At 38.7% G+C, this 24,262-nt stretch overlaps 1 protein-coding gene across 1 annotated transcript in view; it reads right to left on the reverse strand.

The window, feature by feature from the left end:
* Positions 1 to 2,431: 2,431 nt before the first annotated feature.
* The window catches only part of si:zfos-943e10.1 (GRAM domain-containing protein 2B), a 74,148-nt gene continuing 52,317 nt past the window's right edge, over positions 2,432 to 24,262 (reverse strand). Inside the window, exons 3-13 of the mRNA XM_048613921.1 lie at positions 22,930 to 23,008; positions 21,395 to 21,458; positions 20,127 to 20,227; positions 18,982 to 19,080; positions 17,917 to 17,988; positions 17,645 to 17,719; positions 17,276 to 17,363; positions 12,884 to 12,976; positions 10,115 to 10,214; positions 9,014 to 9,121; positions 2,432 to 3,324 (exon numbers count right to left, since the gene is read on the reverse strand). Coding sequence (XP_048469878.1) covers positions 3,309 to 3,324; positions 9,014 to 9,121; positions 10,115 to 10,214; positions 12,884 to 12,976; positions 17,276 to 17,363; positions 17,645 to 17,719; positions 17,917 to 17,988; positions 18,982 to 19,080; positions 20,127 to 20,227; positions 21,395 to 21,458; positions 22,930 to 23,008 — 895 coding nt within the window. The 3' untranslated portion in view covers positions 2,432 to 3,308. The remainder of the gene's footprint in view (positions 3,325 to 9,013; positions 9,122 to 10,114; positions 10,215 to 12,883; positions 12,977 to 17,275; positions 17,364 to 17,644; positions 17,720 to 17,916; positions 17,989 to 18,981; positions 19,081 to 20,126; positions 20,228 to 21,394; positions 21,459 to 22,929; positions 23,009 to 24,262) is intronic.

Consider the following 24,262-nt stretch of genomic DNA (forward strand, 5'->3'; position numbering starts at 1 on the left):
AGAAATGGCATACAAATTAGTGCAGATTTGATACAATCATTCCAACATTCCTCTTCAAGCAAAACAAGAGCACCTTTTTAAATCCAAAGAATCTCATTACTCAAATACATTAAAATACCGATAGTATATTCTTACTAGCATAAACACAAATATAATGGACAAGTTTTACTTCAGAAAAACCAACAGTTTTTAAAATATTCACATTTTCCTAATCATTCCAATAACTCTCCTGTGAGATGTTGAGAGCACAGAATTGGTGTAACATTAATGATTTGAAATCAGGTAAAGAGACAGGTTTCCTGCGTCATTTATATCTTTCTTGTTTGCACCATTCTGGCCAATGAAAATTGGTGAAAATGCTCCAGAGAGAGAGAGAGAGATTGCTTTATTGTTTGAAGGAGAATCTGGGTAATTTTTCAGATAAGGTCAGATTTATATTTATCATCCTCCACACAAACTGTATTCCTTACGTCAGTTCATTACTGCTAATCTGTAGTGGGAAATTGTTCCGCATTATTCCCGAACACTACTGCTGCTTTGTGTTGCATTCTTTAGATGTTTCCTCCTTTTGAGTCTTTGGCATGTAAACTAATAGTTGTAGAAATCAACCCGCAGAGGTTTATTGGCTGTCATGTGCATTTAGGACTGAGGGCAATTCATAAATGCAAGGAACAATGTCGTCTTTCTACAAACTCAAAAAGGAGGAAAAAACGTCATAGCTCTATTTGAGAGAGCATGCTGTGAACATACCCACATAACTGTCATTTTAGAAAATTATTAATGAAAATATATGTCACGTCAGCTCGTGACTATTCTTCTTACTGAAACTAACGTTGAGGCACTTCCAAAAGCCTTCTGTTCTACATATTTTCCCTGCTTCAATAGTCCGTGCGAGAAACCGAAACAATTAAATGACATGTGGGAGTAAGAGATAACAAGGTGTAGAGCTGGATGAACACAGCAGGCCAAGCAGCATCATAGGAGCAGGAAGGCTGACGTTTCGGGCCTAGACCCTTCATCAGAAAAAAGTAAGATATATGGTTACTATACACAAGGTTCAGATGACACTAACCGGCTTTTAATGGAACGAAAACAAATCTACCACACCCTTTGACACCTGTCCCTTAAGCACCATGCCAGGTTGCTTTGTCTTGATAAAATGAAGGACTAGGAAATCTGTAATAAATGATAAATAGATACTGAAAAATCATGATGGCAATATATGCCGAATTGTGATGAAAATACAAATAAAATGAACAATCATAACTCTCAACATGGTTATAGACACTCGTTAAAATAAGTACAAAATAATAAAAGGATTGTACAATTCTGAACATTTCAGTATACAAATAATTACAACATGCTGCAAATTACAAGTCTCTTTAGTTTATAGAATTAAAATGAAAGATGCACAACACCTGACAATGTAATAAATTCAATAGATAATATGCTGTCAGATTGAGTTCATTAAACTCTCAATTATTTACATGCCATGAGCTATAAATAGAAAATAAATTATGATAAAATTGAAAGTACACAGTAAATCAGACGCCATTTCACAAAGGTTAGGTTAACTTAATTAATTAGAAAATGATTCACTAAGAACAAATCTTCTAGGATAAAGATGAACATGCAGTATAATTCCATTAATTGTTGCTTTTATCCTTTTGGTTTGGATTCATTGCTGCTTGCGGTTTGGGTTTGACTGTAGATTTAGATTTCCTGTTGTAAAAATGTCTTGCTTTTGATAATTATGGAGAACCATGTGTCCTCACTGACAGGGAGTGTATCAATGTTAGAATGTTTAGCTTCGACAAGTAGCAGCTCAATGTCTATGTTACACTACAGTCGAAGTTAAAGGTTTATCTCCTATGCGTATTTTTGTATTATCATCCATAGAGGGGAATATATTGTGGATACATTCTAAGAACAAAACGTGTAAAAAATTAAAAGCAAAATACTGTGGATGCTGAAAACCAGGAACAACAAAATTCTGGAAATATCCAACAGTTCCAGCAGCATCCGCAGAGGGAGAGAGAGTAAATGCTTCAAGGTGAATTTGACTGAGCTTTAGAATTGAATAAAAGGTAGAAATGCGATGATATGGAAAGATGGTGGTGGGGAGGGAAAAGGGAAGGTCTGGGGTAGGGCAAGAGTGAGAGGAAGGGAAAGAAGAAATTAAACGATAACAGAACAAAAGGCAATAGAGAGGAGCAGGAGTGATAGTAATAAAGTAGTAAAGCATGTGATTGGGATTATAAATCTCCATCTGGTGAGGCCTGTCTGCTGTAGAATGTTGTTGTCTAAGTAAGTATGCAACATAAATAGCAAATTTAATACAGGGTAGGTCTAAAGTGTACAATATTGCAGTGTAAAGATAATCAAAATATTGCATGGCCTGTTTCAAAGAAACAAACCACTGAAGCTCAGCTCATAAAAGAGTTATTTATTTTTGTGATATTTCTGAATGAAGACAGTACTGCATATAAAATCTTTCATGTGAGTTGGAAAAACTGTAACAGTTTCTTGTTTACACCTACACAGTCTTTTGCTACCAGCTATAACACTTGTCCTTTTTTAAATTTTATACACTGCAGGGATAGAGTACTGCACAAATTACACTGTCAAAACACAATGACATTAAATCAGAATAAACTGAGTCAGCTCTCATTAATTGCACACAGATTCCAGTTATACCATTCTGCAGTCATTTATCTTAAAGACCAACTTACAGAGTGCCTAATGCTTAAAATTGAAAAGTAGCTTGGATTGTGTCTTCTGCCTTGTACTACATCAAACCAATCATGCAAGTCATGGACTGTTTTTTCATACGACAGTGTGTGTAAACATTGTTCACGGCATGAAATTTTCAAATCAAAAAGGTTCAAGGTTACTTTCAATGCTAGCTAGTTCACAAGATCATCTTACAGTAGCAGCTGGTCACCTGAGAGGCAAATCAGTGATAAATCCTGAGTTTACTGGCTGGTACAACTTAAAATCATTGCACTATTTCCAAATGTTTCCACTTTTCTAGAATTGATAGGTGGTACTTGCCACAAAATAATCAAATTTCTGACAAGTGCCCCCTCTTTACAAAGAGGGCACCACTAAAACATTTAGTTTGCTACAGACTAAAAAGAAAGTTTAGACTATTACTCTTTTTGACAGTCAACAAAGACACATTATCCCCGGTGCCCGAAGACTTTGTGTGAACCAGTGAAATTCACGTAATCCTGTTGTAGAGTCAACTGAGCAAATCGGAGTCCTTGGACACGCGGATGGTGCTGCTCACAGTTATTCTTCTAGCTTCATGTTCTTCTATATCTACAAAAGGAAAGATACATGGGTAAATAAAATCCAAAAGAACTACTGGTGCTGTAAATCAGAAACAAAAACAGAAATTACTGGAAAAGCTCAGCAGGTCTGGCAGTACCTGTGGAGAGAAATCTTAGTTAACTTTTCTTAACTCTGATTTCTCTCTACAGATGCTGAAGACCTGCTGAGCTTTCCCAGCAATTTCTGCTTGTTTTTACTGTTGTTGTTAAAGATACATCAGTGACCACCGAGTCAGATACAGGGAACTCTTTAATCCTTTAACATAGCAATCTTACTGTGGTCTGGTACTTAAACAAATTTTAAAAATGCTGGTAGGCATATGTCAAAGAACAAAGAACAAAGAAAATTACAGCACAGGAACAGGCCCTTCGGCCCTCCAAGCCTGCGCCGATCCAGATCCTCTATCTAAACCCGTCGCCTATTTTCCAAGGATCTGTATCCCTCTGCTCCCTGCCCATTCATGTATCTGTCTAGATACATCTTAAATGATGCTATCGTGCCCGCCTCTACCACCTCCGCTGGCAACACGTTCCAGGCACCCACCACCCTCTGCGTAAAGAACTTTCCACGCATATCTCCCTTAAACTTTTCCCCTCTCACTTGAAATCGTGACCCCTAGTAATCGAGTCCCCCACTCTGGGAAAAAGCTTCTTGCTATCCACCCTGTCTATACCTCTCATGATTTTGTAGGCCTCAATCAGGTCCCCCCTCAACCTCCATCTTTCTAATGTAAATTATCCTAATCTACTCAACCTCTCTTCATAGCTAGAGCAATTAGCCATTTGAAATTCATCTCCCAAAATATTTTTGAGTTACAACTAAGTGAATAACATCATATTTTGTCTATAGAATGGTTTGACATTTTTTCCTTTATTCTTTCGTGGAACGTGGGCGTGATTGGCAACGATTTGTTGCCCATCCCTTACTTCCTTGAACTGAGTGACTTTCTAAGACGTTTCACGGTTAAACTACATTGCCGTGAATCTGGAGTCACATGTAGGGTGGACCAAGTGAAGATGGCAGATATCCTTCCCTACGGCATTATTGAATCAGATGTGTTCTTTCCTGCCACAGTTGAAGGTAATTTTATGGCAACATTATGGAGACTAGGTTCATATTCCAAACCTTCGTGAGTTGAACTGAAATTCCACCAACTGCCATAAGTGGATTTAAACCCACCTCCTACAGTACTACTCTAGGCACTAATCCAGTGTAATGACCACTATAGCACCTCCTCTGGCTGTTTAAATAATTGACATGCCATAGAAAAATGGCTGCCACGAGTCACATGATTGTCCCCGTTCATTCATGCCAGCTGGCTAAAAGACTGGCTGGTACAGTCATTACAAAACAGAACCACTGGAATTCAATCACCCCTCTGGACAATACAATGGCTTTTCTTTCACTGGTGTGAGAAATCAATACTTTTCAGTCAACAAGCAGGAAACTAGAAGAAACCCCCAGGGGGATTTCCAGCATAACGGCTTGTTCTATGCGACAATGTATCAGCACAAGTTATCATAGCAGCCACTTGATCTGTATATAGTTGTGAACCTCCATTTTAAAATCAGAACTCCTCAGCAAAGTCTGAAGCAGCAACCTCAAAACTGGAGATATCTCAGCTCAGTAGAAGAACATGTTTGCTCAGGGATCAACCAAATTCAGCCAAAAATGTCAAATATACAAGAAACCTGTCTCTCTTTCAGTTTCTCTATCTGCTGTGTCTACCTGTGCAAGCATGCTCCATCTATCCAGAAGTACGAAGACTTTGCAGCTGCTGGATCTATCTTTCAAGGATTAACCTCATCATTTCAACAAGAAGGAACCTAAGCAACGGGCCCCAGTGGTATACCAAAGATATTCTCCTCAGGAAACATTCTTTTGACTTATTTGTATTTGCTTTCATCTTGCTTCCTGTAATTTGTTAATTGGATTTAACTCTATTATTGAAGAGCATTCAATAATAGCTTGCAATAAACTAACATTTAACCTGTTTCAATAAATCTTGACTGCTGGTCCACTTTAACTCAAATCATACAAGTTTAAAAAGGGCTAAACAAGCTTTATTAATTCACAGCTCATGTGACCACATGGAACAGCATATTTTCATTAAATTGAAGAGGGTTCAGGACTGGAGGGTTTGAGTTATAAGGATAAGCTGGGACTTTTTCCACTGGAGCCTGGCAGGTTGAGGGGTGACCTAATGGGGATTTATAAAATCATAAGGGGCATTAAGAAGGTGAATAGTAAAGATCTTTTCCCTGGAGTGGGTGAGTTCAAAACTAGGGGACATTGTTTTAAGGTGAAAGGAAAGATTTAAAAGGGACCTGAGGGGCAACCTTTTCACACAGAGGGTGGTTTGTATGTGCAATGAACTGCCAATGGAAGTGGCGGATGCAGGTATTGTTATAACGTTTAAAAGACACTTGGACAGGTACATGAATAGGAAAAGTTTAGAGGGAGATGGGCTGGCAAGTGGGACTAGTTTAGTTTGGGAAATTTGGTTGGCATGGACGAGTTGGACCGAAGGTCCTGTTTCCATGCTGCGTGACTGTACGACTCTAAAAGACAGTACATATACAACATATAAACTCACTCATATGGGAATTCTGTAGAAAAGTAATAAATGTTTATCATCTTGGCTAAATGTTTGCTTCCAGTCAACAGTGAGTCAGATTTTTCTACTTTAATTTATTTTCAGCTGCACACATCATACTTCCAAAGAATGATAATTTTGTAATGGAAGACAAAGCCATTACTGGAAACTGATTTCACTTAACAATCAACACAGTTTCATATCTTCCAAAGCTGAATTGACTGCAGATGAAAGTGCGTAGCACTTAAAAATTTAAAACAAAACCAATTTTTAAAGAAAGCACAGTAAATTTGAATTTTAAATAAGAGCTTCAAATGCATCTCCTGCATTAGGACTTAAAGAGCACAAGTTTGTCTTCAACAATTTGATTTGCATTGTTGTTTTGCAAAAGCATGCATTTTTAAATTCCATTCTGCTGGTCAGAAATAGTAAAAAAAATTGTCATTCATTTGTGATAAACTGTTGTCTACACTGGCATTGGTGTATTTTTAATATAAAGTGATAGATTGTGTCCAAATTATTTTAGTTTAAATGTGAAGAGATTGGAGTCTTTATTTTTCCATCCTAAGATAGTATGGTAGCTTAAAGACAGGGTGGGGCAGGAGGAAGAGGAGAGAACACTGCAGCATGGGTCATGTTATTGATAAAGGAAAGCAAGAAATAAATAGGACTATATTTTTTATAAAATCACTCAGGAGTACTTTAGAAGAAGGAATGAGAGTTAGTGGAAATATCCAGAAGCCCCTTCAGTTAGTGAGGCTTGTGTATGCATGACTATGGCAAGTTCAAAACCAAACTGAAAACTCATTAAAATATTAGGGTGAAGGCATCCAATGGTTGAATAGTTAACAACGGGCAACCAAGTATTTTCTTTACATTGGAGGAGGTGTGGCACAAAGCTAGCAGGTATTTGTTGTGGTGTAGATTTCATCCTGAAGAATAATAACTGACTCCATCAGGAAAATTAGATTGGACGAGTCTATTAGGTTATTAAATGTCCCATATAAAATGCAAGTTTGTGTTTAAACACATGTTATTAATAATTTAATGCTTTCTTTTAGAACTGAATTCCTAATTTCCAATAACCATCTGTTTAAGATTACTAGGCAATTCCAGTGATTAAAAAAATAGACATAAGCTAAATCTTTGAATTAAGATTGGATTTATTTGAGTAGATTTACTGTGACTGGATTTGACCAATAACATGAATGACAAAGTCATTTGACTTTAAATCAAGCATGACTGAGATACTCATGTTCTGTCTGAATCAATTGGATGCAGGGCAACTACTAGTTAAGGAGTTGTCATGCTCTTTTATGTATGAACTATTTAAATTACACATACAAAGGCAGAGTGGGGGGTAGGAAGAGCCCCTAACAGTCAGGTGGTTCATGTCCAACAACACAGGCTTGGTCACAAAGCCTCAGCACACATTTCAGTGTGGAACTAAGGGAGTGTCACACTGTTGGAGGCTCTGCCTTTTAATGAGGGGTTAAACCGAGGCTTTTTCCAGGTCAAAGTAAACACTTCCATATTGTACATATGTTACAATAAATAGGGTGTAACTCTCGGAAAGTATGGTATGTAGGAGTGGCTTTAGTAATAAAATCTTCAGTTTTGCAAGCTCTAACATGCTCTTTTGGAATGCAACCAACAGAACTATTCAACTGAATGGCTTTACTTCTGAAGGCATAAACTACATCAATTACAGGAAAATGACAATGGAACTGGCAATAGGAGTCTGCTTTACTTCTGTGTAAAGCGATATGATGAAATCAAAAGTCTCAAACATTACTACTTTGGCTTTCACATGAGACATGTTCATTACTTTATGCAGCACAATTTATAAACATATCTTGAATTTTAATCAACCTTGTCCACATGCTGATCTTTTTCAGCTGGAGGACAGAAATGGTCTTGAATACAAGCCACCATTCCAGATATCACAAAATAATCTTGGGTGTGAAATCTCATTCAGCCCATTTCAATTCATCCATCCTGAAAGTCTCTGAAGCTCTGCTGGCATACAAAATGATTACATTGCTCTCACCTGTGTCTGCTAATCTATTTCACATTCACTCTTTCTGTGAGGAACAATTATGTGATAAAAATCCTAAATGAAGATATTTCTAATAGATTTGTACTAATCCTGAGTGTGATGATAGCTACGCTTACAGCCAAACTTGCAAAGTGGCTCACATGCAATTGCTTGACACATATTACATTTGGGTGGCACGGTGACTCAGTGGTTAGCGCTGCTGCCTCACAGCGCCAGGAACCCGGGTTCAATTCCACCCTCGGGCAACTATCTGTGCGGAGTTTGCACATTCTCCCCGTGTCTGTGTGGGTTTCTTCTGGGTACTCTGGTTTCCACCCACAGTCCAAAGATGTGCAGGCTAGGTGGATTGGCTGTGCTAAATTGCCCATAGTGTTCAGGGATGTGTAGCTTAGGTAGGTTATAGGGGGATGGGTCTGGGTGGGATGCTCCAAGGGTCGGTGTGGACTTGTTGGGCCGAAGGGCCTGTTTCCACACTGTAGGGATTCTATGATCTATGATTACATTCAGTCACAGGTACCCACTCTCCGCAAACAAAAATAATATGATAAAGCCTGGAATCATTAACTTATCAGAGAGCTTGGGAGCCCGTAAGAGTTTGCCAATACTTTCTCCATGGCAACGCCTTCAGCAGACCCACCATGAGCTAATCATCAGTATTCTACTTTGAAATATAAATGATTGAGATTTAAAATTTGCCATTCTTGCATTATTCTTGATGAGGGCAAGACAAAACATTCCAGTAAAATATCTCATTTTTCAGCAACATATACATTTCAGACCATACATAAAGCACTTTATATATGTCTTTTTTAAGTAACGGGCCTGGTACTGTCACCAGTCTGCACATCTATGAAGAGGTGGTTACCAATTAGATGTGTGGGGGCGATGTATCAGTTACCGTAAGGAGTGAATGCTCCATATAGCTTGTGAATGCTCCATGTGAATGCTCTATATAGCTTACAAGCATGGTACAAGGCTATCAAAGAGGCAATCAATTCGATCTGACCAGTTAATGTACTTACTGATTGTGTGTATGGAGCTCTGGCCAGGCCCCCATAGACATCAGCTGCTCCTCTAGAGCCACAATTCTGAAGCCAATGTAACCGGAAGAGATCAGCAATAGTAGTACTCTGCAATTGAAAAATTAAAACAGATTAACAAGGATCGAGGTTGAACCTGCACAGAACTTTTCCCAATAATTTGCTGGTAAACTATTTTGAAACAGTTTGCAGTGACAACGTCGCAGATCATCAATCCTTGTTTGCAAGTATTATTCCACATCAGAAAACAGAGCACATTGCTTTTGCACAATGTATTCTAAAGCATTATGAAGGAATACCACAATTATTTCCTTTATGTAGTTTAATCTTAGCATTTAGGTAACAATTAAAATATGTTGGTCAATGCTCCATTACAAAATGCTCCAGTAAGTTACTTCTGCACAGTCTGTATAAAAGGCATTACCCCCTGAAATAAATGCTGTGTCAATTTAGAAATAAAAGGCTAGTTTCCAACTATCACGCTGTCAACTGACCACCTGAGTGCTAACACGAGGCCCAGTTCATGGGCTGCACCTCATGACAATTCATTCAATGGACCATAGACAGAAAATGAGAAAATATATCCACCAACTGAAAGACAGCTCAATGTTGAGCAGCCTGGCCTGAAAACTGCCTGTCTGGTTTGGGGGTCAACAGAGACCCAATGCAGCAGGACAAGAGGCAAGTTTTGTACAGATTGGAGGAATACTTCTACTCCTGCTTAATCTACAAAATAAATGGAAACACAGCTACGTTCTCTTTGGTGATTGAACTGCTAGTTCTATTCCAAAATAACTGAGGTCCTATGTATGTCCGAAGATACAGAAGTGCATTTGAAACTGGCAAGCACTTTGGTCACCCAATCATCATCTGTTTTGGAGAATGTACAGCACCAGCAATTTTGGACCGTTTTGTGAGAAGCCCAGGTTAAAATCTACATCATAGGTTCTGCTAGTTTTCAAATCTTTTATAAAAAAAGTTACCAGACAACAATTCTCTTCTCAAAGGAAAAAAGTTGGACGTTCTCTTAAACTTTGCAAAGCCTAATAAATGGTTCTATTTATTAAGATTTATAATACATACAGCATCACATAGACGATAATGAGTGTGTTAAAAGTGGTCGATTCATGAAATGCAACAAATGATTTCATCCTTTTCATCACTTTCTGGAACCAGGAATTACCTGCAGGATGAGAAAATGCAAACCTTGCAGATTACTGTGAGCAAAGGCACATAAAAGATTAATTTTCACAAAGTAGAAAGAAAAGTCTTGTCAACAACAATTGCTTGTAATGTGGGTTTGTGTTCAATAGTGACCGAGATCAGGGAGTGGTGAAAATAGCCTCTTTATTGAGCATGCGCAGTGGCACGGTTCGTGGTGGTGATGGAATCCAAAGTACAGTTTTACTGTAGCCTCTTTTATACAGTTTTCTCATAAAATTTTAGCACTATGGGGTCACATAGTTGTATCTATTGTACACAAGTTTGCATGACATCTGTCCTGGGGAAGCAGGAGATTGTTTAAGCCCTTGTTAAATGCTGGCTGTTACTCCTGAGGGGATTAGATGTCTGTCTGGTCTGAGTTTGCATTATTTAAGAGGTGTTAGTCCTTTTGTCTTTAAAGTTAGTAATCTTAGTATAAATACTAGACCTATATCATCTAAATAAGTGATAAATTATACGTGTACTAAATAAAAGTATAGAGGATATTAATCTGATCTCCCGCAGCTGGGTTGTGAGATTTCATCTACTATTGCCAGTTTTTGACAGTTCTTACACATTCATTCATGCAGGTTTATAGAAGCGTGGTTTTGATAGTAAGTTTCTAAAGCGGGGTAGCGGTCCTACTTAATATGTATTTAAAAAGTATAAACCTGTATGTTAGTACAAGATGGTAGTCCTAAATTAAAGTTAGAAATAGGTAGTATAGTGTTATAGAAATAGGTGGTGTATAAAGAAATTTCAGAGATAAAAAGCAGCAGACTGTAAGGATATGCTGGTGGAGGAAACTCTTTGATGTCCTGCAGCCTACTTAAGTCCCAAGAGATGATTGGTAAGGGCTGACTAATACTATAATCTTTCCATAGTTTCAAGTGAGTTATGGAGACACGATGGCAGGGATCGCACTGTTCCGAGTAGGTTACAGTATTAACACTTATTCAGGGGTAGCCTTTGATACAGAAACAGGTCTAAACGCTGCTTGCAGCATGGGGCCGATAAGAATTGAAAGGTGTAATGGGTTGGCAGCCTGGAAAGGGACGTTTACTTTAGTTTATCTTGTAAGAGTAAAACATACTACAAAAACGCAGTTTTATGAATGAATGGCAACACGGTATAGTAAACATAGAATGCTTGAGAGTGAGTTAGTAAAGAGAATCACAGCACAATATCTCACAGAAACTATGATTTTAATTCGAAAATAGCATTTTCCCTAAAAATACACTACCCATATGGGGAAATGATAATCATCACTGTGCTGAAAAGACAAAAAAGTGACTTGAAATCATTTGAAAATGCAGAATATCTTCACTGTTTTACAATCCAGATCTTTTTGTAATTTATTGAGTTTCCTTCCTCTGTAATGTAAGAGGCAGTCCTGTAACATATGGCTTATGTAAAGAAGAGTTTCTCTTTGCTCTGGTGTCCTATTTAAGTTCAAACTTTAATAGTTTGCTCATCTCTCATGCAAACATGAGCTTTCAGAAGGTACCCAAACAAAGCATGAAAATGGGAATTAACCAACTTTGGTTTCCTACTTTTGAATGGTGAAAGACGGCCTTGTTGGGTATATCTGGGTGATCTTTCATCAAAGCCACTATTCAACCAAAAAGTCACTGAAGTTTTCCACATGTTTTGTTTTGCTAGTCAAGATACACATTGTTCGACCCCTCATTACTCTTTCTCTTACATTCAAATATTTCCCTCAGAGAGAGAAGGAACGATGTGTTCCCAATGCTGTGCAATCAACCACAGGGAAGAGTCTAAGTGTTCAGCTGAGTTTGCTCTCCTGGTTTTTCCTTTTTAGCAAAAAATGTGAAGATAATCTACCTGTTTGTTACCTTTATCTGCCTAATGGGGAAGCTACTGCATGATTGCACCTTACTAATTTGGAAATCCTAGTAGGTCATCAATAAATGGGGTCATTCAGTTTATCCCAAATCATTTTTAAGAAAGTACAGAGGGGCATGGATGATTTGAGAATTAAATTTTACACTTTGTTTCTTTAAAACACGATCTTTGGTAAGAAAATGTTTAGATTTGGGTTAAATAGACCCTGTTGTTGGAAAATGTAACAAAATCAGAGAACCTGTTGTCACCGAATGAGAAAAATGGTGTCTCAGAGATGGATACAATTTATCCACAGACTGTCAACGTCACAGTATTCCTTGTGCTTTCATTCACTCTAAGCAACACTACTTTATACAACACTACTGATCTGAAGTTGTGTAGTATTATCAATGAATCACGAGTCCAATATTTATAAGTTTATCTGGAATTATGTCAGGGAGCTGGTTATTTCAGCCACTTTGTGTCCCACTACAGGTGAAAATTAATTGAATATAGAAGCTTTTTTAATTCATTTTAACAGAAGAACATTCATATTGCACAGCTTTACTTCCCTATTATCTATGAAAGTCATTTGAATCAGTCAGTTACAATACTAGATTACTTTCTCCTTCTGGTTTTTGCACTGTACGTGCCTCATAATTGATTAAAGAGTGGGTAGGTGACTTGCTGCTAAGCAATTATCTATGCCCAAACAAAACAGAGACGTAATCACTTCATGTTCAACATACAGCAGAAATGTCACTTTGTTTCCACTATTCTAGGTGTGTGTAATATGATCTTTACCAATGTAGCATGAAGTTCTTTCTTCAGGCTGACCTTCTTGTTCTTTGTTCTCCTTACAAAGAAGGGTCCCATTCTTAGCTGTGTCAGCAAAATCTGTGAGAAGAGGTGGGGGAGGACAGTGGGTACACAAAAGGAAAATTACATGGTTAGGGATCCTGTTGTATGAAAGGAATTTCACCATAAAACCAGATGCTGAAAATGACAAAAAATGCTGAAAAAATTCAACAATTCAAACACAATCTGTAAAGAAAAATATGAAGGTACAAACAGGGAGCAGGAGTAGGCCATTTGGCCCCACAAGCTGGCTCCAACATTCAGTACGATAATGCTGATCCAACTTTGGCTTCCAATCCTCATTCCCATCCCTAACCGTACCCACCACCCTCCACCAGCCACCCCTACCCTGTTAACCTTCGGCTCCCATGTTTGTCAAAAGTCCATTTATCTCTGCCATAAAAATCATAATGGCCCTGCCTCCAGTACTTTGTAGGGAAGCAAATTCCACAGACTTACGATCCGCTCAGAAAAAGATTCTCATGTTTCTCTTAAACGGAAGATGTTTTACTAGTTCTAGTTTCTCCCACATTTCAAAAGCAGCCCTTCATCAGAATCAGAAGATGCTACAGACGGCATGTTTGTAAGGAACAGAGTGAAGGAAGGGGAAGAAAAGGAAAAAAAAAAATACATTTGCAAGAGATGGAATGAGCTGTACAGTGATCTGGTGTACTGCAGGGGTGACTGATTCAAGTGCACCACCTCCATCTCCCTGTACTCTCTCAGGGTCTGTGAAATTAGTTTCACGAATAATAACAATGCTGCTCCTAGCTTAAATCAAAATGTGGAAAAGCAGAGTGACAGGATCTTCAGAACAGGAACAGGCTATTCACCCCATCAAGCCTACCTTGCTATTCAATGCTTTTTACCCACCCCATCCCCAAAATGCTATATGCCATTGATAATCATAAAGCTACCAATCTCTATCCTAAACATATTTAAAGATGGTTAGCTTCAAAATCTCCCAGAGGTTTATCATTGAAAGATGTCAATGATTATTTATCACTGGTTGATTTTAAAGACCTTATAAAAAAATGAAAAGACATGCTCACACGCACCCATAAAAAGATGCAAAGAGTCTTATTCCCTCATTTGTAGTTTTCTCCCTGCATTTCCAAGTCTCTTACATTAATCCTTGAACTTAAGCAAGAAAATAATATGAAATATGGGCACCTTTATACTTTGCCAGCTTGGGAAGTGTGGCAGAGCAGATTGGGCGAGTAATATAGAACCCACCACAGTTTGAATCCACACAACTGAAGAAGAATTCAACCCACAGTATCTGCAATATGTTCTAATGGTCTTGGAATGAAAATAAATCCAATAAAGCCCCTATATATTAATGGCAAGGTGACCAAATTAGAATTGTGGTCCACAGGATCTTACAAGACAAGTGTGTAAAATGCATCAAACACACTGTTATAATAGTTGGTTTTCAACTTAAAACTGCAAGACAGGTAATGTGAAAAGAATTCTTAAGATTTCCCAAGTCATCTAATCTGCATCACTATTTACAAATCCAGGTGCAGAGCAGATCAAGTGTCAAGAGAACATTAACAGCGCAGACAAAATTCTAATAAAACGAAACTTAGACAGACAAAGACAGTGGGAAGTAGGGATAAAGGAGATTGAAAAAAAAATACTTGAAGCACTCGGAAAAATCTCTAAGAGCATTGATAAAGACACAGCTAGCAGCACTGTCTGTGTGAACCCTATACAGGGGCAAGGGAACATATCCATACTAAGGGTAGGATTTCTTACTGGGGATAACACAGCTTCATATATGACTGCTGCTCCAGTCACTCCAAAGAAAATTCTCTGATAATGTGGCCAGGCAACAGTAACAATGCAAACAAATATGGTTGGAATCTGGGTGGGTACAGATAATCACGTTTTGCTGATTGATGATCACTCAGCCACACTTTCAAATAAAGCATAATAATGTGCTCATTTCAACGTGTTCCAATAAACCAGTTGATCAGGTATTCTCATTTGCATAACTTTGCTAGCTGCCAAAACCAACTTCTGGAATGTACTTATTGTCTAGGAAGAGAAGTGTAACGCATTTTGGAGGTTCAGATAGCCTAGTATCAGAAAATAGACAGAGAACATCTCTTGATCTTTAAAATGCTCTGGTGCCTTTTGATGGTCCTCCTCTTCTACTCAGCTTTTCACATGTTCAAGGGAGCCTGATGAGAAAACTCATTGAAAGACACAACGAGGCTGCAGAAAAGAATCACAATTGGCACAAAGGCTCATGGTAGCCATTACGCATTAAACACTTGCATTTAAACAGTAACTTTCCCCTATAAAGCATCCCAAGGCATTTTACAGAAGTGACTCTCAAACAGCATTTGACACAGACATACGGACAAGGTCAAAGTTAGATAGCCTCCAAATTATTGCAATACAGTCAGTACACCACCAAATTTGTGTTGCCTACTAATTTGAATTCACATGCAGCAGACACCAATTATCCTGTTTGATTGGTTGGATATATTGGGAGGTCAATATAGCGAGTAATCTGGTCCATACCTCTCATACAGGAAGTGCATTGCGGCTGGAGCAGGTTGTACAGGAAGTGCATTCTAACCTGAGAAATATTGGCAAGTGATACAAAACTGGAGACTGTGGGCTTAAAGGATTCTCAGACTTCCATAAAAGCTTCCATTAAGACACACATTTGGAAAGATGAGGCTGCCATTGCTGAGGAGGTCAAATCAAAACTAAAAAAACAGTGCCACAAGAAATTAAATGACATCATGAGTGGCCAAGGTCGGCGAATACATCTTCAAATGCCATACCAACATCACTGATACCTTCAGATATTGCTTACGTCACCACATCCACAATCACCAATCAGGACTCTCATATTTTGTCTTATCTTCATATACCTACTACTGCCATAAGCTTCTCACACACACCTTACTCTGTTCAACCATGACAGCCATAATTAGCAAACAGATTGCACAACGTTCACGGACTTAAATAAAAAACAAATTTCTGCAGATGCTGAAAATCTGAAAGAAATACAGAAAATATGAGAGGAAACTCAGCAGGTCTGGTAGCATCTGTGGCAAGAGAAAGAGTTAACGTTTTGAGTCCAACATGACTCCCCTTCAAAACAAAAAGGTGTTGGAAAATGTTTTCTTTTTAAAATATATTCTTGACAAAGGCAGAAGAGGAACAAGACAGCAAGTGGCGTAGAGGCCTGCAGTGTAAAAGACAAAAGGGCAGTAAGTGACAAAAGACAAAAAAAAAACAAAATGGAGAAAAATTAAGGTGTGAAAGGGAGAGAATGGGTCCTCTTGATTAAAAGCAAAGTATATGGAACAAGCTGCCAGAGGAAATGTGGGTAGAGGCAGGTAGAATTACAGTATTTAAAACATATTTGGACATGGATAAGAATGGTTTAAAGGGATATGGGCCAAACGTAGGCGAATGGGACTAGTTCAGTTCAGTTCGGTTCAGAAAAACTGTTCAGCATGGATGATTTGGGCTCTTTTCCATGCTGTATGCTGTCTATTTCAAAAGGTGCTTCAACAATCTATTGCACAACTTGCTGTAAGCTTTACCAATCTGAACCAAATATACAGAGCACCAAGCACTTGCAAAATTGCAGCAGCCAGGGAGAGTGTTGATGGCTGTTTCAAATGCTGGAGGGACTCCTTTCCGCTCCTGGACAAGTGTTCAACTGTGTAAATTTAAGGTAGTTACAAGTGTACACTCCTATTATAAGTCTCACCCACTGGAACTATTTATAACACACATACACACAGCGCAATCCTTATTGGAACATATGCTCTCCTTCAACAGAATTAAATGTTTAACACCTACATATGTTGACATTTTTGACATGAAAGAAGCCCAAGCTAACTTTCCTGTTCTCATACTTTGAAAAGAAATGAAATGTGAAGTTCAACATATTGAGCCGGAAGCCAGCTAGATCATGGAAGATTAGGCTTCTGGTAAATGGTCAAAAATTCCAGCTCTTACACAAACTTCTCCAAGTTGTTTCAATACCTAGATTACATGACGGCTATTGGACAGATGAATGACATTCAGAAGGGAGTGTCAGGAAGATGTTTTTGACATGAACATTTACTATTGTTCTAACATGAGGGAGAGAAGTATTCTGAAAAGTTGATGTTGGTGATATAAAATTAAATAAATATGTAAATTGTAATTGGTTAATAGCATTACATCACTCAAGGAAACTCTCTATTACAGCTGCCAGACCCTCCAGATCATGCAATACTTTGCAGATGCTTTATCCTTTTTAAATAGGGAGACACTTATCTGGCTCTTACATTATAAATCCATATTAAGGTTGCTTACTTGTATTTGGTATTGGCTCTGGGGAAGCATCGACACAATCAGTAGAGTTCAGATCTGAGCATTTTTGTTCAAAGCTGGACTGATTCTCCTGTCGGAGAAACAAAACCTGTGTTACCATATATAGCAGAGAGAATCTCTAATAATCAGCATTGTAATGTTACTTTCTGAATTTATTACGGAATCTGGTTGTCATCTAAAAGTTATGCTGGAATCCTGTACTGTCTTAAATATCAGCAGTACGAGATTGCAAAATAGCAAAACAAAGGCAAAAACTACATTAAAGTATTTTATCACATACTTTACAGCTAAAACTTTAAACCAGTGTTACTAAAATCATTTTAAATAAGTACCTCCAATTAAATATCTGACCTGAGAGTTTTTGGAGTCTGTACTAAAGCTGCTTTCGTTTATTGAAATCCGAGGGCTATTACTGGGACTTCCATTCTGGAAAGTACAATTCATTGTTAATTTAGATTTACAGAATAAATGCAATTCAATGATTAATCTGTAGTAATCTTATAGTAATAGAAATTGCACAGGTAAAACAAATGCACTAATTAGAATCATATACAGCAGGTTTCCAAAATGAGAACTTGAGTTTAATTTTTGATGAAATAAGTCAATGATGATTGAAATAATACCTCGAGATGCGTACAAATGCTCTTCAGAACTTTAAATGTCACATCCCTTGACCGTAATGATCCGAACAGATGCTGCAAGTAAAAAAAAAAATCAAAGCAAGATTGGTTTCCTGGAAATAAACGCTGTACAAACCTAACCCATTAGTGACCGTTACAGAAGGAAACATGTTTGGATCTGGCCTAATGTAGCTACTGTCCCACCTATCCTGCATTGTTTTCTCTCAAATGCTAAGTTGTTACAAATTGCTGACACTGTTTAACATTGAAGATTCTTTGCTGCAAGTTGTCCAAGATGATCTACCACCAACTTCTCAGGTGAATAAGTCCCAGCCTTGCCAGCAATACCCACACTCCCGGAATGAATTCCTGTCACAATCTGATATTAGGTCAGACCCTGACTTTAGATTCATACTCCCACACTGGTTTGAAGCGCACTAGTTCTAAATAATGCCACTGCTGTAGGATAAATGTTTGGGGATTGGTCAGCTCAGTTGATTGGGCAGCTGCAGTGATGCCAACAGTGCGAGTTCAAGTTCCGTACTGGCTGATGTCACCATGAATGTCGCGCCTTATCAACCTTGTCCCTCGCCCGAGGTGTGGTCACCCTCAGGTTAAACCAATACCAGTCACCTCCCTCTAAATAGAGAACGGTCCTACAGTTCTCTGGGACTTTGTCAACATAACCACTTACTTTAACATTTATACTCTACCCTTAATGGAAGTTTAAATGCTAGAAATACATAATTAATTCAGCTATATCCAAAACCGAAAGACAGGTTAGTGTTTCAGACAGTTTGTTTCACAGAACCAGTATTATTTGGCTACTTTTCTCATTTCAGATGGAGATGCTTTTTAAATTTAGAATTCCAGCATTTGTAGATTTTCCTTTTTAAAATTTCTTAATGAACAGGCTTCCTGGTAGGAGAAATGATAAAGACACAGACAGCTCCAGCATGTTTGAAAATGATAAAGTTTGACATTTAAAACATCAAAAGAGGATTCACTGGATCTGAAACTTCTTACACTTAAAAGGAATGAATGAATGGAATCAGAAATTAAACTTGCCTTCTCTCCTTCTTTCGTCTTGATACACAAGGCATTGGGGACAAGGAGGGCGGTATTCTGTTTCTTCAATGCAATCACTATTGCAACAGGAACAATGAGCTAAACATACAAACAGACAGAAAATAAAAGTCTAATATCTGTATTCTGCTACTTTATGATATTCTCCAACAGATGTAACTCTCGTACCATGTTCCACTTGCAGATATAATTTCTTCAAAAATTAACTAACAAATAGGGATCAGATTATCCAATTTAAAAAAGTTAATGAATTAGAAATTTCTCCTCGTTCCCAAGAGGTTAAATGCATTTGCCACATGGAGCATCTCACTAACTGAGAATGGAGGATTGCATTACTCAAAATCAATATTAGATCCAACCAAAACCAGTTCTGCAATCATGACCAAGATGTTTGCTCACAATCATGTATTTATTTCAAGGCACCCAATTTAAAAAATTTGAACTTCTTTCAACATAGTCTACTGTATTCACTGCTCACAATGTGGCCTTGGTGAGAACAAACAGACTGGGTTACCGCTTTGCAGGATATCTCCACTCTGTCTATAGGAAAAGATCCTAACCTGCTAGTTGCTTCCATTTCAATAAACCAGCTTACTCTCACACTGACTTTTCCATTCTTGGCCTGCTGCAGTATTCCAACAAAATCTCAAAACAAGCTGCAGGAACAGCACATTGTTTTCTGCTTAGGCTCTTTACAGCCTCCAGGACTCAATATTGAGCTCTACAAGACTATGACCTCCATTGTACGTACTCCATTTTTACCGTCCCTGGGCCATGTATTGTATGTCTTGTTGACTTTGCTCTTAGCAGACCAGACCCATTTTCTCCTTCAAATAGCTAACATTTACACCTATTTTAGACACCTATCACTCTTTTACCACCATTATCATTGCCTGTTTTTCCTTTTGCACTAAGCATGTTCATCATCTGTTCCACTTGCTCCTCCTCTTCCTTTGTAACTAGCATAAACAACGTAACTTTTTAGTTCATTTCAGTTCTGAAGGAGACTCGCATTGGACTCAAAATATTAATTCTGTTTCTCTCTCCACAGGTGCTGCTAGACTTACTGAGTTTCTCCAGCACTTTGTTTTTATTACACCTAATTTAAGATTCTTAAAAAAAAGTACCTTTATTTCTTTCAATATGTTGCTGTAGAAACAGATATAGTTGTCAGACACATACATCTTGCCATGGTATGGGACTTCCTTATGCAAGGCACACTTGAAACCTATTGGAAAATAGGAACTAGTTAAATAACTAATCATATAAAACCCTTCAGAACTTAGATCGCAAAGATTACAGGTTCTACCATATCTAGGAACATGAGTGAATTATGATGAAATTAGTCAATACTTTAATACAAAGATAAGTGGAAGGACAGATAGTATTGAGGAGGTGGGGAGGCTGCAGAAGGATTTGGACAGGTTAGGAGACTGGGCAAAGAAGTGGCAGATGGTGTACAACGTGGAAAGTGTGAGCTCATGCATTTTGGTAAGAAGAATAGAAGCATGGACTATTTTTTAAATGGGGAGAAAATTCAGAAGTCTGAAGTGCAAAGAGACTTGGGAGTTCTAGTCCAGGATTCTCTCAAGGTAAACTTGCAGGTTGAGTCAGTAGTCAGGAAGGCAAATGCAATGTTGGCCTTTATTTTGAGAGGACTTGAATATAAAAGCAGGGATGTACTACTGAGGCTTTATAAGGCTCTGGTCAGGCCACGTTTGGAGAATTGTGTGCAGTTTTGGGCCCGCTCAGGATGGATGTACTGGCTCTGGAGTGGGTTCAGAGAAGGTTCACGAGAATGGTCCCAGGACTGAAAAGCTTAACATATGAGAACATTTGAGGACTCTGCGACTATACTCATTGGAGTTTAGAAGGATGAGGGGGGATCTAATTGAAACTTTCAGAATACTGAATGGCTTGGACAGAGTGGATGTTGGGAAGATGCTTCCATTGGAAGGAGAGTCTAGGACCCGAGGGCACGGCCTTAGAGTAAAGAGAAGACCTTTTAGGATGAAGATAAGCAGAAACTTCTTCAGCCAGAGAGTGGTGAATCTATGGAATTCACTGCCACAAAAGGCTGTGGAGGCCAGGTCATTGAATACATTTAAGACTGAGATAGATAGGTTCTTGATTATCAAGGGGATCAAGGGTTATGGGGAGAAAGCAGGAGAATGGGGTTGAGGAATTTATCAGCCATGATTGAATGGCGGAGCAGACTCGGTGGGCCGAATGGCCTAATTTCTGCTCCTATGTCTTATAATCTTAAATATAAATCGATCTGGAAAATCATTCCATTCCACATTATTATTGATTTAAGCAAAGCTAGGATACATATTACAGAATCTCTGGGAAACCCCATTCCCCAGCCCTATTCACCCCGGATGTAGAAACTTACTGTCGATCACATTCTCATTTATGTCTTTAAATTGTTTGTAAAATGTGGCATTTGACTTGACAATCTAGGAGGGACAAAAAACAAATTTTGTAGAAACACAAAAAACTTAGTTAGATCAGAAACATGCATACCAGAACTAGATGTTATTTAAAACTGCAGTGCATAACTATTCATAGAACATAGAACATAGAACATAGAACTGTACAGCACAGTACAGGCCCTTCGGCCCACGATGTTGTGCTGAACTTTTACCCGAAACCTAAGGTCTATCTAACCTCCACCGCTACCTTATACTATCATTCAAATGCCTATCTAATAGCAGCTTAAATGACCATAACGAGGCCGACTCCACTACCCTCTCCGGCAATGCATTCCACGCCCCTACAACTCTCTGAGTAAAGAACCTACCTCTGACCTCTCCCCTATATCTACCTCCACTCACTTTAAAACTATGCCCCCTCGTAATAGCTACCTCCACCCTAGGAAGAAGTCTCTGGCTGTCCACTCTATCTATACCTCTGATCATTTTGTACGCCTCTATCAAGTCACCTCTCATCCTTCGTCATTCTAAAGAGAAAAGCCCTAGCTCTCTCAACCTTTCCTCGTAAGACCTTCCCTCCATTCCAGGCAACATCCTGGTAAATCTCCTCTGTGCCTTTTCCAACGTTTCCACATCTTTCCTGTAATGAGGCAACCAGAATTGGACACAATACTCCAGATGTGGCCGAACCAGGCTTTTGTATAGCTGGAGCATAACTTCACGGCTCTTGAACTCAATCTCTCTATTAATGAAAGCTATAGAATCATCACAGAATCCCTACAGTGTGGGAGCAGGCCACTTGGTCCATTGAGTCCACATGGACCCTCCAAAGAGCACCCCGCCCTATTCCCATAACGCTTCATTTCACATGGCTAATCCACCTAGCCTGACATTCATCTCAAATGGATTTCAGCCAGTAAAAATGGGTCTCAGCCACAGCATATCATATCATTGGAGCAGGCAGATGTTCAAGCCCCATATGGCCTTCAAATTCTACCCTGAATTCAAAATGGCGTATTGAGAAACGCTGTCTCAAAAAGTTACGTTTAGCATTGGAGATGTGCACAGACCAAGATTAAAATATACATTTTAACACCTCAGACACCACACTATTAGTGACAGACACAAAAGCCTCCAACTGTGCTATATGATTTTATGTCAGGTAATTGAAAATAATTTACAAAAAGAGCCACAAGGTGCAGAAACAACTAAATATTTTTATATAGTCATATTCCAGTTATGATGAGACATTGATATTTATGAACAGATTCATTATCCCCAACGACATCTGACTTATTAATTAAAAAAGGATACTCGAGTTATTGGAGCAAGTCAATTTTATTATTTTATCACGTGTCACAGTCAATCTTTGTGCATTTCTCCTCTAACTCTGCAGTTGTGACTAGACTTTTGTGTTACATTCATTTGGTTCCATTATTTTCGGACGTGCTACAAAACTGTACAAAAGATGGTTTCACATGAATGAGCTACTTACAGAAGCAGAGGAGGATCGTCTTCGCTCAGTAAATGGCTCATCTTCATTTTTTGTACTAGACAGATCAAAGGCCAGTGATCTGAATAAAACAAAACAAAAATCAGCACACAAACCATTGTCATTTCCACTGCCATTGCAGCTAAATCCAACATCCCCACTCTGCTGCCACTGAGTTTATTTAAAGGAAACATGAATTCAAGATAAGATTAAGTCTTTGCTTTTGGACACTCAAACCAAGGTGGCCTCATCATGTGCAGGTTTGCTTCCTCCATTGTCTTTCCTGGAGGGGCTCTACAAGAGCTGCTTGGTCTAATAGGGTAGAGGAAAACCACTTACTGAACTAACTAGAAGAGGCTCTTGTATTGAAGAAGAGGGTGGCACGGTGGCTCAGTGGTTAGCACTGCTGCCTCACAGCGCCAGGGACTCAGGTTCGATTCCACCCTCAGGCGACTGTCTTTGTGGAGTTTACACATTCTCCCCGTGTCAGTGAGAGTTTCCTCCGGGTGGTCCAGTTTCCTCCCACAGTCCAAAGATGTGCAGGCTAGGTGGATTGGCCATGCTAAATTGCCCACAGTGTTCAGGGATGTGCAGGCTAGGTGGATTAGCCATGAGGAAATGCAGGGATAAGGTAGCAGTGGGGAATGTTCTTTGGCAGGTTGGCGTGGACTTAATGGGCTGAATGGCCTGCTCTTCTACTATGGGGATCTTACAAAGTAGTAATTTATTGCAAGTTAGAAACTAATTATTGGTTACAATGATGCAATAGATAATTTAGACGGGGACCTCTTAGGTGGAAGGGCTGGATTTTACATTTTATGCTTTCAGAGTCCGAAACTGTTCTCCCCAGAAAGTCCATGCGACACCATTGTAGGTGGTGCTTAAGGCACTCTTCAGTATTTCAGACCCTTATGTCTTTATAGGACAGATTCTAACCCTAATCTTCTGACCTGGTCCCTTTATCAGATCAACCAGATCCTCAGATCTCAACCTTGGAAGTTATTCACTAGCATCTACTCAACTTCTATTGGAGACTTAGCCAGAGTTCGAGTCACTATAAATTCAATTAAAAGGATTAAAAATATTTTTCTGAAAATAAATGATTAGTATTATACAAAATTCATAAAATGTGCACACAAACAACATTCAGCTATTTAAAAACCAAAAGAGCTGCGGATACTGTAAATCAGGAACAAAAACAAAGTTGCTGGAAAAGCTCAGCAGGTCTGGCAGCATCTGTGGAGGAGAAAACAGAGTTAACGTTTCGGGTCCGGTGACCCTTCTTCAGAACCGGACCCAAAATGTTAACTCTGTTTTCTCCTCCACAGATGCTGCC

Source organism: Rhincodon typus, chromosome 29 (assembly GCF_021869965.1).
Source record: "Rhincodon typus isolate 14 chromosome 29, sRhiTyp1.1, whole genome shotgun sequence".
In the NCBI taxonomy this organism is placed as follows: Eukaryota; Metazoa; Chordata; class Chondrichthyes; order Orectolobiformes; family Rhincodontidae; genus Rhincodon; species Rhincodon typus.